The sequence below is a fragment of the Schistocerca piceifrons genome, chromosome 5, assembly GCF_021461385.2.
Source record: "Schistocerca piceifrons isolate TAMUIC-IGC-003096 chromosome 5, iqSchPice1.1, whole genome shotgun sequence".
Taxonomy (NCBI): Eukaryota; Metazoa; Arthropoda; class Insecta; order Orthoptera; family Acrididae; genus Schistocerca; species Schistocerca piceifrons.
This window is the reverse complement of record NC_060142.1, coordinates 164,153,483-164,168,760: the sequence shown is the minus strand read 5'-3', so window position 1 is coordinate 164,168,760 and position 15,278 is coordinate 164,153,483. Positions and strand designations below refer to the sequence as shown.

The 15,278-nt window shown below is 42.1% G+C and overlaps 1 protein-coding gene across 1 annotated transcript in view; it reads right to left on the bottom strand.

The window, feature by feature from the left end:
* Nucleotides 1-9,274: 9,274 nt before the first annotated feature.
* The window catches only part of LOC124798088 (macoilin-1), a 171,739-nt gene continuing 165,735 nt past the window's right edge, over nt 9,275-15,278 (bottom strand). Inside the window, exon 14 of the mRNA XM_047261330.1 lies at nt 9,275-10,132. Coding sequence (XP_047117286.1) covers nt 9,897-10,132 — 236 coding nt within the window. The 3' untranslated portion in view covers nt 9,275-9,896. The remainder of the gene's footprint in view (nt 10,133-15,278) is intronic.

The following is a 15,278-nucleotide window of genomic DNA, read 5'->3' as shown; positions in this document are numbered from 1 at the left end:
AAAAACAACCAAGTGCATTACATGTAAGAATGTGAGCAAAAGGCAGAGGCTCTCTTTACTTACCATTTTCAATCTTTCTACAGGTTACTTCCTTTGTCACATAGAAATCACCAACTACAAGTCTCATTACTGCTGTCTGGTACTAACAAAGTGCTTTTCTATTTAGAAAACCTGACAATTTGATGCTCATTCTGGTAGTGAGGAGTTCTAGAAGTAGGCATATATCACATATAGTAAGAAATGTTGAACAACCAAGGCCACCTGATGTGTTACTAAACTATTAAGCCTTTCTTTGCCTGACATAGCAATGTACTGAAGTAGCAAAACATTGGATGTCAGAATATGACATCTGTGCACTCTAAACAATGGAGTTTTCTTAGCAATCAGTGACAACAGAAACCAGCAATGTATATTAAAACTGGTATGTCTGTTTCAATATTTTTAAAATCATCATCAGTGACACACATCAAAATGAAGCACCACCAACATACACATTGCTGGATTCTCATCACCACCATTCATTTGTACAATTTTCAGTTTCTTATGTGGGTGCACAAGCTACCAGTATCTGGTGAGTCAGTTTGAAATTTACCTTGCAGGATATATGACAAGTTTAGTTCTCCACAGCAGTAATAATTTATCTTCACTAAGCCATATGTTGTAACCCTAAGTGCTGTATATTTCTCTAGGGGCAATTTACCATTCTGCAATTTTAAACTTCTACATTTGTCCAACCAAGTAATGAACTTATCCAGGAAATTGTACCACATATCCCTTACTTTGTTAGTCAGAAGTTTCTGAATTTTTTACTATGGTTTCAGATGCAGGCTAATGACAGGTAGCAATCAATTCATGCTAAGCAATAAAATAAGTTTCAGTTTTGTTTCTTACAATTTTCAGAAAACTGAAGAGAACTTACATTTGGTTTAACACTTGACAGAGCATAACATCATTCATTTAAAGGGTAAAAGCAGTTTACTTATCTGGAGGTTAGTGACAAGGAGCGAGCAATGTATTTTAAGCAATATTACAAAAATGTTATGGAATTGTGGCCATTAAGAAATAGATTTTTGATTCTTAGTACCTTGAAGACGCTGTACAGCACTTGCATTTGATTTTACTCAAAACACATTTCATCAATGAGTAAAACATTTTGTGTTGGGGACTTCAGGAGTTCAGTAGGAGGTAGCAATAAAATACAGATTAAAGATATTAAATTTTTTTTTAAAAAAAGGTTATTTCGAAATTGTGGCATAGTGTTAGAAGTTTACTCTTCTTAGAACTTTGGAGAGACTGCACAGAAGTTCCATCATTTTTCTTTTTACAAAATTATTTAGTACTATATTTATAGTGGTCCATATAATTTTCTTACACATTTCTGATACAGTGCGCTGAGGACAAGAACTTTCACACAACAGATCAGCAGCCATAATAATTTTCCAAATTAGTTCAGCTGCTACTGCTCTTTGATTCAGCAGCTTCAGGAATGATGATGTTGCCAACAACTTTTGTAGAGTCAAGTAACTGTACAAAACTACTGTGACAGGAAATTCACATGGGAATTTCAAGCTTCCTCTGTCCAACTGTCTAATTAAATTAAACTGTTTCTCAGTTGTCATTGACCTATCCAGTACCAAAAAATCTGTGCAGTCACTGCACTGAAGTTTCCTAATCAATGAGTGGCAACAGAAACCAGCAATATAAGTTAAAACTGGGAGTTCAGATTCAACATTTTTTAAATCATCCTCACTGATATTGTCATTAAAGGTATATTCACTATCATTCACACTGCTCTCAGTACTTTCATCACAACTATGCATATCTACAATTCTCAGCTTCTCTTGTGGGTGAACATTGAGTTCTAAAACAGTCACGAGTCTAAACTTCTTTTCAGTTTCTAACAACTGCCTAAGTGAGATATGATACTGACATCCTGATAACTGTCTATATAGACCAAACCTTTCTTCCAGAGAATCAGTCTGGAACTTACCTGGCAGAATATATGACGTTTAGTTCCTTGCAACAGTATTCAGTTACTTGCATTGAGCCATATGTTGTGAGTCGAAGTGCTGTGTGTGTTTCCATAGACAATTTACCATTCCCTGACCCTAAACTTCTCCATTTATCTAACCAAGTAAGAAAACTGTAACTTATGTCTCCTGCTTTATTGGTCAGAGGCTTTTGCATTTCTTCCTTATGGTGAAGTCCCTTCAGAGGTGCTTTAACATTGACAATCCCCCACCAAGTCCTAATAGGATTTATAAATTTAGCAGTACCTTCCCAGTTTTCTACATTATGAACTGGCCCCAACTCAACCATGCTACTTTCTATATAATCACTGAATATTTAAGTCACCAGTTTAACATTTTGCCTTTCTAAAGATGAAGGCCACAAGGCTTTCACAGACAACCCATAACCATATTTTAACAGTTTTTGGCTTTCTAAGTCACGTAAGTCTCTAACTGCAGCAAAAGATGCATACCTAACAATATCAGAGTTATCAAAATCTGGATAACAAAATGTTTGCCTGTGGTTCTTCAGATTTATCCAGTTGTTTCTTATGCACTTAAAAATATGGACAGTGTCAAGCAGAAAAAACATTGGTCTTTTACCATCTGTAGGAGATGGGTATACAAAACTGGCTTGTGGTGGATTTGCAAAGTATGTAACACATTTTCTGTTAATGGCATTACTATCTGTACCAAGTGAAACAACCTGAAAGCCAGCTGCTTCTATACCTACTACTAAAGTTCTTACTACATTAAACAAGCTCTCTGCATTCAGTTTTTTCACAGGCAATACATGTACAACAGTTTTGAAAGGAGAAAGAATACTCTGAATCATAAATACATGTGCACTGGTTGCTATTTCAGCAATATCCAAAGTCATTCCAGCAAGATCCAAAGTCATTCCAGTAATACACCCCCCCCCCCCCCTCTTTATAATCTACATATGGTCTGATGTGGATCTCATCTAGCATAAAGGTAACAAACAGTTCATGTGGTTCCAAACATGAAACTTCATCTTTCAAATGACTTAAAAAATTTGGATTACTTGGGTTCAGGTTTATATTACAACTAAGCTTCCTTAATGTGTTTGCATGTGGTAGAATGACAAATCCCAGATGATTGCAAAAACTTGTAAGCATGTGGAGAAATTGTAACAACACAGAACAAAGAATAAACATAATGCACATTGTGACCTCAAGAATGAAACAACCTTCCTCTTACCTTCTTTCAATGGTAATGCTTCAACAAGGGAGTGAATAACTGACATGTGTAAATCACTTTCCCTGCCACTAATATAGTCTGTACACAGCTTAATCACATTTTCTACTTCAGTTACACTGCTAACTTTCTCTGGAGGTGTGCTGGCAACAATCTCAACACCATTTACGTACAATTTAACACCGAGGTTTCTACAAACTGTTAAATACACAATATCATGTGGCGTTTTCTCAAAGTTAAGGTAGAGGAACAATATACAGTCTTCTTTCACAACTTTACTCCATTGTTGATTTAATGTAACATTCTCACTATAATCTTCTGTCATTTTCCCTTTGTGCAGAAGCTGTTTCTATACTTTCAGATATAGCTTTACTTAAAGCATCTGCTTCTAGCCGTTGTCTTCTGTGACTTGGGGGCTCTCGTTTAACATCTTGTCTTGAGCTTAAATAACTGGGACAGTTGACTTCATTTTCTTGCAGTCTTGGTTTTTCTAGAGGCAATGTCAAAGTTCTCCCTGTTTTCCAGTCAACTGCTGTGATTTGAAGAATCAGGTCACTCTGAAGTGTTCTTGACAAACCTGGAAAGGAAATGAAAAGAAAATTGTTCCATAATAATTTTGAAATTAATTAATTGTACTTAAGATATAAAGATTTCACATTAGTAAAAGTATGCCGCACATCTTTGACACAATGTGAGATAAGTACTTAACACTACCTTAAAATGTTTTGTTGTTGGATATGTTCAAAGATATAGTAGCAACAACAATTGAGAGATTCATACCTCATAAATTGGTAAGAGATGGAACTGGTCCCCCGTGGTACACAAAACAGGTCCGAACGCTGTTGCAGAGGAAACGGAGAAAGCACGCGAAGTTCAGAAGAACGCGAAATCCCGAAGATTGGCTAACATTTACAGACGCGCGAAATTTGGCACGGACTTCAATGCGAGATGCCTTTACTAGGTTCCACAACGAAACATTGTCTCGAAATTTGGTAGAAAATCTGAAGAAATTCTGGTCGTATGTAAAGTACACAAGCGGCAAGACGCAGTCAATACCATCGCTGCGCAGTGCCGATGGTACTGTTACCGACGACTGTGCCGCTAAAGCGGAGTTATTGAACGCAGTTTTCCAAAATTCCTTCACCAGGGAAGACAAATGGAATATTCCAGAATTTTAAACATGAACAGCTGCTAGCATGAGTTTCTTAGAAGTAGATACCTTAGGGGTTGCAAAGCAACTCAAATCGCTTGATACGGGCAAGTCTTCAGGTCCAGATTGTATACCGATTAGGTTCCTTTCAGATTATGCTGATACAATAGCTCCCTACTTAGCAATCATATACAACCGCTCGCTCACCGATAGATCTGTACCTGCAGATTGGAAAATTGCGCAGGTCGCACCAGTGTTTAAGAAGGGTAGTAGGAGTAATCCATCGAACTACAGACCTATATCATTGACGTCGGTTTGCAGTAGGGTTTTGGAGCATATACTGTATTCAAACATTATGAGTCACCTCGAAGGGAATGATCTATTGATACGTAATCAGCATGGTTTCAGAAAACATCGTTCTTTTGCAACGAAGCTAGCTCTTTATTCGCACGAAGTAATGGCCGCTATCGACAGGGGATCTCAAGTTGATCCCGTATTTCTAGATTTCCAGAAAGCTTTTGACACCATTCCTCACAAGCGACTTCTAATCAAGCTGCGGGCCTATGGGGTATCGTCTCAGTTGTGCGACTGGATTCGTGATTTCCTGTCAGGAAGGTCGCAGTTCGTAGTAATAGACGGCAAATCATCGAGTAAAACTGAAGTGATATCAGGTGTTCCCCAGGGAAGCGTCCTGGGACCTCTGCTGTTCCTGATCTATTTAAATGACCTGGGTGACAATCTGAGCAGTTCTCTTAGGTTGTTCGCAGATGATGCTGTAATTTACCGTCTAGTAAGGTCATCCGAAGACCAGTATCAGTTGCAAAGCGATTTAGAAAAGATCGCTGTATGGTGTGGCGGGTGGCAGTTGACGCTAAATAACAAAAAGTGTGAGCTGATCCACATGGGTTCCAAAAGAAATCCGTTGGAATTCGATTACTCGATAAATAGTACAATTCTCAAGGCTGTCAATTCAACTAAGTACCTAGGTGTAAAAATTACGAACAACTTCAGTTGGAAAGACCACATAGATAATATTGTGGGGAAGGCGAGCCAAAGGTTGCGTTTCATTGACAGGACACTTAGAAGATGCAACAAGTCCACTAAAGAGACAGCTTACACTACACTCGTTCGTCCTCTGTTAGAATATTGCTGCGCGGTGTGGGATCCTTACCAGTTGGGATTGACTGAGGACATCGAAAGGGTGCAAAAAGGGCAGCTCGTTTTGTATTATCACGTAATAGGGGAGAGAGTGTGGCAGATATGATACGTGAATTGGGATGGAAGTCATTAAAGCAAAGACTTTTTCGTCGCGGCGAGATCTATTTACGAAATTTCAGTCACCAACTTTCTCTTCCGAATGCGAAAATATTTTGTTGAGCCCAACCTACATAGGTAGGAATGATCATCAAAATAAAATAAGAGAAATCAGAGCTCGAACAGAAAGGTTTAGGTGCTTGTTTTTCCCGCGCGCTGTTCGGGAGTGGAATGGTAGAGATATAGTATGATTGTGGTTCGATGAACCCTCTGCCAAGCACTTAAATGTGAATTGCAGAGTAGTCAAGTAGATGTAGATGTAGATGTAGTAATGCAAAAATGCTACTCATCAAACAAAAAAACTTTGCATTTGTAACTGCTAGCCTAAACCAAATATACTGCTTACTTTGTTATCTACAGTTAATACATACTGAAGCATTCTAAATCGGAACAATAAAAATCGTTTAAACAATACTTTCAATGAAAGTAAACAGTTGAGTCTTTGTAGTTGTAATTTATTCTTATTAAATTAGCTTCGGTTTTTTGTTAATAATGTAACTTGTTACAACTTACCACTGAATGTTCAGAGGGAGTGAAGTTCTGCCGTCGAATAGAATGTGTCCACTTCTTCCTCAGTTCAGCGTCCTTTGGAAATTTGAACACAGATATCTTTTTCCCAGTCCGGTAGTTGCCAGTACAGCCCAGTACACAGCACTTATTCACTATAGTGTAACGGACAAGTACTTTGCGGTGGTGAAAGAGATGTATCAAAATAACAACAGTTTCAGCAACTCACAGCTCGACACTCGAAAGTAATCCACTCACAGCAATATACTATCGCCATATTGGTTCGCTTGTCGTGACATCGCAATCCCTGTTGGTTGGTCTTGTTTTCTCGGAGGCGTTGCCTGAATCATCTGAGGCTAGCCACTGTCTTACAGCTTTGATGACAGCATCTGAGTGTGGAAAATGTTGGTCATATAGTCCTTATTTCATGTGTCCAATGAGATGGAAGTCCGAAAGTTCTAAATCAGGAATGTAGTGGAACAAACCAGCGAAATCTGGCAATGAGTTCCATGGTCACACAACTGTTGTAGGGCATGGCGTTATCGTGCTGCCAGTGGAAGTTCATCTTCTTTGGCCTGACTGATCATGCTGAATACCCAAAATTTCCAATGTCACCTTGTAGCATTTTTAATTGATTATTGCTTTAGACTCAAAGGCATCCAAAAGAGCCCTGTCTATTCCTGAAGACTGCACACATCCCTTTGCCTGCACATGGAGTCTCAAACTACTGCTTTGTTACAGAATTCATGTTACCACTCCATGGACTGACCCTTGGATTCCGGAGCATAGTGGTGACGCCACATTTCATCTCCAGTGATGGTGGAGGTGCAGGTGGGGGTGGTGATCAGAAAATTGTGACATTCAGCCTTGTATTGGTCCAGACGGGTGCAACAGATTTCCATTTGATGATTTTTTTAGTCTTCTATCAGCATCCATGGAACTCATCTCTTACACAATTTGCGTAACAACTCATGTAACATATTACAGCCAACATTCAGCTATGTGAACAATTTGCTGTTCATAATCTGCCAACCATCATGAATGAGATAATGAAGATGCTGTTCATTAGGAGGGATGGCATATGAGCAAGATCGACCAGTAGGTGTCTTGTCGTGCACATCTGTTTCACCACTACTGAAACGCAGTACCTGCACCCCACACTACTCACTCCTACTGTATTGCCTCCACACACCTTTAGCAAGTGTTGATGGATTTAAGTTGGCACAGTTCGTCGAAGAATAAAAAATTAAATATAAGTTTGCTTATACTGTTTTCCAGTACCATATCTTTCATTAGATGTGGTGTATTTGTGTCCCTCACAAATGTCAAAATCGTTTTGTTGTGATATTCAGTCTAGTCTACTCTGTGCAAGCCTCTTCATCTGTTACCTACATCCCTTTCAACCAGCTTACAGTGGTCAAGTCTGGATCATTCTCTACCATTTTTAACAACCTCACTTTCCTCCTTTACCAATGCTCCAGTAACTTGATGCTTTAGGATTTGTCCTACCAACCAGTCCCTTCTTTTCATCAAGTTGTGCCAAGAATTCTGTTTTTCCCTAATTTGATTCAGTACCTCTTCAATAATTATTCGCTCAATCGACCTAATCTTGAGCATTCTGTAGCCCTCATTTTCAAATGTATCTATTCTCTTTTTGTCTCAACTGTTTACCAATCATGTCACAGTTCCGTACAAGGCTACACCCCCAGACAAATACCTTTAGGAAAGGAAGACGTTTATATTCAATGTCATCAAATTTCTCTTTTTTTTAGAAATAATTTTCTTGCTATTATCCATCTGAATTTTACAACCTCTGTACTTCAACCATCATCAGTTACTTTGCTGCTCAACAAAAAAACTCTTCTACTACTTTTTGCACCTCATTTCCTCATATAATTCCCTCACAATTGCCCAATTTAATTTTTACCACATTCAATTACTCTTGTTGATGTTCATCCTATAACTTTTCTTCAAGACATTATCCATTGTGTCCACCCATTCTTCCAAGTCTTTGGTGCCTTTGACCAAATTAAAATGTCATCGGTAAATCTAAAAGGTTTTATTTCTTCTCTTTAACTTCAATTTTCTTTCCCAATTTCTCCATGGCTTCTTTTAACAGTTGTTCAATGTACAGACTGAATGATATCAGGGATAGGTTATGATCCTATCTTCTCCTTTCTCAGCTGTTGCTTACCTTTCATGTTTTATGGCTCTTAACTTGTACGTGACCCATGATCACTTGCTCAACATTATTACTTGTTTACTAGCACAGGTCATGAGTGAGTTTTGATATCAAGGTTGAAGCACTGAGCATACAATGTCAGTGAAGTTAGCTTAGCAGCAGTTGTGGAGTATTCTTGTCCATTGGCAATAACTGTAATGCAAGCAGTCTACAATCTGTAAAATGAAAGCTACACCATACTCACCACTGACACTGCCACTTCTTTCTGGTGCTGGATAGTAAAAAACTTCCACAACGAAGCAGGTACAATAAATACCCTAAAGAATTTATTAAGTCCGATACACTGGACATTTAAGACATACAGAAAATGTCAGTTAATGTGGTTTATGTTGAAAACAGTGACCACAGGGCAATCTGCCGACTTTCAACCAGTCTGCCACCTGAGAGAAAGCTGTTTGGCGTAAAAATAAAGAATCAGATGCTGATCTGACACCCACTGAAGACGCCTTGCAACTAAGGTGAAACGCGTCTCAGTGCACAAGGTAAATAAAAACGCTTAATGTGCAGCATGCAAATTTTTGTTCTGAACTACTGTAATTTAAGACAGAAACTTCTTATTGGTACTTTACCTGAATATGTTTCAATTCAACATGTTAACTTATACACTTTTACTACCAAATTCAATTTTACATTGAAATTCAGATACGTGTGAAAAATTAGTTCTTTCTTCACTTACCAAAAACTTCAATGAAGAAATATGTCTCATCAGTTGTGTCGTAAACACTGTTCTTAATAGATTCTGTGATCAATATTCTTGGATACGAGATTATGACTTTGCCACAGTGGTCTGTATTTGCACTTGGGAGTTTTGCAGATATAGTAATAAGCATATGATGATGATCAAGAGTTTAATCCAAAGATACTAATTCTTTACACACCAGACAAAGAATTGTGCAACAAAGAGAACACTGAGTGTGTTTACATCTCAAATGTTGGTTGGACAAAGCTTACAGTTGCCCCTAAATTTGAAGCATCAAACTTCAAGTCAATTGGACGAATTAAATATACATTACATCTTGTGATAAACATTCTGTGTACTGTGTATGGATATTCTGCATAAGAAAAAGAGAATACTCTTTTATGCAAAGAAAAATTTAATAAAAAGAAACATAGAAAAGTTCAGTCCATTCTCGCAAAAAAAACAAATGATCTATCATCAGTGCAAATAATGGAAAAAAAAGATAAATTCTTACAAAATTATTTACAGCTGTTCAAACAAAATGCAGTCTCTGTAAGTATAAATAACGAAAAAAACTAATAAAAAAAGACATACAGATTATGGTAACTGATGTTATAAAAAGCTTTCCTAGTATTAAATAACTTCCATTTCTTCAGAATGATGTAGTACTTATTCAAGAATTTTACTGTGATTGTTCACAACACAAAAATTGTGAGAATAAAGACACTAAGAATTTGACATTGCTAAAAGACAATTCCAAAACATTCATATCACATTTCACCCTTTAGTGGAAGCTATAAGACTGTTCTTTGGCGTATAAGCAGTAGCATTCGGATCTAAATTAGAGACATTGCAAGTAACACACGAGCTCTGAGTCTCTATTACACACAGTTTTGATGTTCCAGGGCAACTAGGCTGCTCTGGACCAAATGAATCAGTGGGCATTATTGCTAAAACCTGTGCAATCTTGCATTTCAGCTGTTCGATTTCTTTTTCTTGAGCTCGAATGACATCTGAAAAAAAAATTTCGACGGTATTATATGAGGCTTCATTGTTAAGATACCAATTATGTAAGCCTAACCACAATAATTATACACATTTGATCGAATATCTATAACTACTGACAGAAGATTGATATTGATGAAAAGTGAGAAGAAAAAAGTTCGGAAGATAAAAACATGCTTCTGTTTCATAAATAGAGCCATAGTGCGACCTCCACCAAGTGATCAGATGAGAGGAAACGCAGATGCCAAACAAAAATGCAAAGAACTGTAAGTAATCACTTATTTGCATAAAAAATGAGACATGAACTATACATAATGAAATAGAACTCTATCATTCTAGATCCTACTGATGACGTCAAAGTGAAAAAGATGAAACACATTTGGGAGAAATAAAATACAGTGCAGCAAGAAAAGGCTTTTTCTTTTTTTATATATAAAACAAATATTTCTGTCCTTTTTGTGGTTTTAGGGCGCACAACTTCAACGGTCATTAGCGTCCAGACTACGTTAGGAATGCACCGCGAGTCACAAGTTTAAAACAGCAACGAAACTGAAAACACGATAAAAGACAGACTGACAGGCATAGGATTAAAAAAAACAGCATAATCAAATGTCCTTAGAGGGGGTTGTCAAGTTGATAAAATGAAGAACACGAGCAGCTGCTCGTGGGTCATCCGCTAAAATGGCATCTAGAGTACATGGCAGGCCAAGATCAAGACACAGTGTGTTAAAATCCGGACAGGACGTTAAAATGTGGCGAACCGTCAGCAATTACCCACATGGGCAGAACGGCGCCGGCGCAGCCGTCAGCAGATGGCGATGGCTGAACCGGCAGTGTCCAATTCGTAACCGGGCCAAAACTACCTCCTCTCGCCGAGAAGGGCGTGAGGAGGACGTCCAAGCGGCGGGAAGAGGTTTCAAGGCCCGAAGCTTGTTGTCTGTTAGTGCATCCCATTCAGCATGCCACAGCGATAAAATGCGCCGACAAATGACCCTGCTACAGTCTGACGAAGGGACACAACAAGAAGCTGTCCGAGGCTGGAGGACCGCAGCCCTGGCCGCGGCATCTGCAGCTTCGTTCCCAGGGATACCGACATGGCCAGGAACCCACATAAAGCTAACCGGAGAACCGTCATCCACCAGCTGCTGAAGAGAGCGTTGGATCCGGTGCACGAAAGGGTGAACCGGGTACGTATCACTGAGGCTCTGGATGGCGCTCAGGTAATTGGAGCAGATGACATAAGCAGAATGTCGGTGGCGGCAGATGTAAAGAAGAGCCTGGTAGAGGGCAAAGAGCTCAGCTGTGAAGACCGAACAATGGCCACGGAGCCGGTATTTGAAACTTTGTGCCCCGACAATAAAAGAACACCCGACCCCGTCATTGGTCTTAGAACCATCTGTATAAATGAAGGTCATATTAATGAACTTCGAACGAAGTTCGACAAAACGGGAGTGGTGGACCGAACCGGGGGGTAACCTCCTTTGGGAGCAAGCTGAGGTCAAGGTGAACACGAACCTGAGCCTGGAGCCAAGGTGGCGTGTGGCTCTCGCCCACTCGAAAGGTTGCAGGGAGTGAAAAATTAAGGTGTTGAAGGAGGCGACGAAAGCGAACTCCAGGGGGTAGCAGGGCAGAGACATACAACCCGTATTGATGATCGAGAGAGTCGTCAAAAAAAGAACGATAAGACGGGTGGTCGGGCATTGCCAGTAGCCGACAGGCATACCAACAAAGCAGTATATCGCGCCGATAGGTGAGTGGCAATTCACCAGCATCAGCATGAAGACTCAACGGGACTAGTATAAAACGCTCCGATCGCAAGTCGTAAACCCCGATGTTGTATGGAGTTGAGGCGGCGTAAGATGGATGGCCGTGCAGAGGAGTATACAAAGCTCCCATAATCCAGCTTGGAGCGGACGATTAACCGATATAGGCGAAGTAGGACGGTTCGATCCGCTCCCCACGACATACCACTGCGAACACGGAGGACATTTAGAGAACGGGTACAACGAGCAGCGAAATATGACACATGTGGAGACCAGCTAAGTTTCCTGTCAAATGTAAGACCTAAAAATTTTGTTGTCTCCACGAATGGGAGAGCAACGGGACCGAGTCGTAAGGATGGTGGGAGAAACTCTTTGTAGCGCCAGAAGTTAATACAGACCGTCTTCTCGGCAGAAAAACGGAAGCCATTGGCGACACTCCAGGAGTAAAGACGGTCAAGAGAACGCTGAAGACAGCGCTCCAGGAAACATGTACGCTGCGCGCTGCAGTAGATGGTAAAATCATCCACGAAAAGGGAGCCTGATACATCAGCTGGGAGGCAATCCATTATTGGATTGATCGCTATGGCGAAGAGAGCGACGCTCAAAACTGAGCCCTGTGGCACCCCATTCTCCTGGCGAAAGGTGTCTGACAGGACAAAACCCACACGTACCCTGAACTGTCGATCCATTAAAAAGGAACGAATAAAAAGAGGGAGGCGACCGCGAAGGCCTCATGTATGCATGGTGCGGAGAATGCCCGCCCTCCAACAGGTGTCATAAGCCTTCTCCAAATCAAAGAAGACAGCCGCAGTCGGGCGCTTCCGCAAGAAGTTATTCATAATGAAGGTCGACAAGGTAACCAGATGGTCAACAGCAGAGCGGTGCCTACGAAATCCACATTGTACATTGGAAAGTAGGCGCCGAGACTCGAGCAGCCAAACCAAACGAGAGTTAACCATTCGCTCCATCACTTTACAGACACAGCTGATAAGCGAGATGGGTCGATAACTGGAAGGCAAGTGCTTGTCCTTCCCCGGCTTAGGTATCGGGACAACAATAGACTCGCGCCAGCATGCGGGAACATGTCCCTCAATCCAGATGCGATTGGAAGTACGAAGAAGAAAACCTTTACCCGTAGGATAAAGGTTCTTCAGCATCTGAATATGAATAGAATCAGGCCCTGGAGCGGAGGACCGTGACCGGCCAAGTGCGTTTTCGAGTTCCCGCATGGTGAATGGGGCATTATAACTTTCACGATTCGAGGAGCGGAAGTTAGGTGGCCTAGCCTCCTCTGCCTGTTTGCGGGGGAGGAAGGCAGGGCGGTAATGAGCGGAGCTCGAAACCTCTGCGAAAAAGCGGCCGAAGGCATTGGAGACATCCTCAGGGGCCACAAGGACGTCATTCGCGACCATCAAGCCAGAAACTGGTGAGTGGACCTTAGTGCCAGATAGCCGGCGCAGGCTACCCCAGACAACAGAAGGAGTAAAACTGTTGAAGGTGCTTGTGAAAGCAGCCCAGCTGGCTTTCTTGCTTTCTTTAATAATACGACGACACTGTGCACGTAATCGTTTATAATTGATACAATTCGCCACTGTAGGGTGGCATTTAAAGGTGCGTAAAGCACGTCGACGAGCACGTAAAGCATCTCTACATGCTGCGGTCCACCAGGTGACCGGTACGCGACGTGGAGAAGAAGTAGGGTGAGGGATGGAATATTCAGCAGCAGTGAGAATGACTTCCGTGAGGTGTGCGACCTGACGATCGCAGCTTGTGAAGGTTTGACCCTGAAAGGTCGCCCTGGAAGAGAAGAGCCCCCAGTCTGCTTTGGAGATGGTCCAACTAGAGGAGCATGGAGAGGGGGTATGCTGCAGGAGATGGATAACACACGGGAAGTGGTCGCTCGAATATGTATCAGAAAGTGCATACCACTCAAACCGGCGTGCAAGTTGGGTAGTACATATAGAGAGGTCTAAATGGGAATAGGTGTGAGATGCGTCTGAAAGAAAAGTAGGGTCGCCAGTATTGAGGCAGACAAGATTGACCTGGTTGAAAAGGTCTGCTAACAGGGAGCCCCTCGGGCAGGATGTTGGAGAGCCCCAAAGGGGATGGTGGGCATTGAAGTCTCCAGTTAACAAAAATGGTGCAGGTAGCTGAGCAATAATTTGCATCATGTCTGCCCTGGTAACGGCAGACGACAATGGAGTGTAAACGGTACACATGGAAAATGTAAAAGTGGGGAGAGTAATTCGGATGGCAACTGCCTGCAGGCCGGTGTGCAACGTGATGGGATCGTAGTAAATATCATCCCGGACCAGCAACATAACCCCTCCATGAGCCGGGATACCTACCACAGAGGGTAGGTCAAAACGCACAGAGGTGTAGTGTGCCATGGCAATTTGATCGCATGGGCGTAGCATCGTTTCCTGGAGGGCTACGACGAGCGGATGGTGCAAGCGGAGCAGCAACTTCAAGTCCTCTCGGTTAGAGCGAATGCTGCGAATATTCCAGTGAATAAGTGCCATCGTAAGAAGAAAAGGAAGATGAAAGAAGGGGTCACCTCGAAGGCCGCTGAGGGCCTGGCTTCGAGCGAGCACTGCCGCCGCTATCAGTAGGCGGACAATCATCCATTGGTTCTATAGGTTCATGGGCCATCTTGGTAAGATGGCCGGGAGGGGGAGCTTCCTCCGCCGGTGAACGGCCAGATGTTCGGCTACCAGCGGTGCGGCCAGGCGAAACGGATGACGGCCTGGGGCGGCAACCGCTAGGTGGCGCAGGAGAAGAAATGCACCGTGGCGGAGAAGGAGAACTGTGCTTCCTATAAGCCTTCTTGGAAGGTCGTTTGGTGGAAGTACCGGTCGATGGCTGGGAGGTCGAGGTACGTAGGAAGTCTGCACAGGACGGTTCCTTCTTGAAGGCCCGTGCATCTGACTTCTGGGTCTTCGTCTTAGCAGAAGCTGATGAAGGGGCTGGTGTCTGGGGGGTGATGGGAGGAAGAGGAGACGTCGACCGCGCGATCTTAGCACTGGCCAAACGGACGACAGTGGTGCTGAAGGTCAGATCGCATGTCTGGGTTGCCACCTCCCTGGTAGTCCGAGGAGAGGCGAGGCCAGTACTGTATTTCCCCGCTGGGAGCAGCGCGGGCTTCCTACTAGCCAATAGCTTGCGAGCAGCCGAGGTGGACACTTTCTCTTTGACCCAAATTTCTTGGATACAGCATTCTTCCTTATAGACGGGACAGTCGCGGGAGGATGCTACATGGTCACCCTGACAGTTCACACAACGAGGAGACGGAGGTGGACAGTCACCCTCATGGGCATCCCTGCCACAAGTGACACATTTAGCCGCATTGGAACAAGACTGTCGAGTGTGACTGAAACGCTGAAACTGGTAG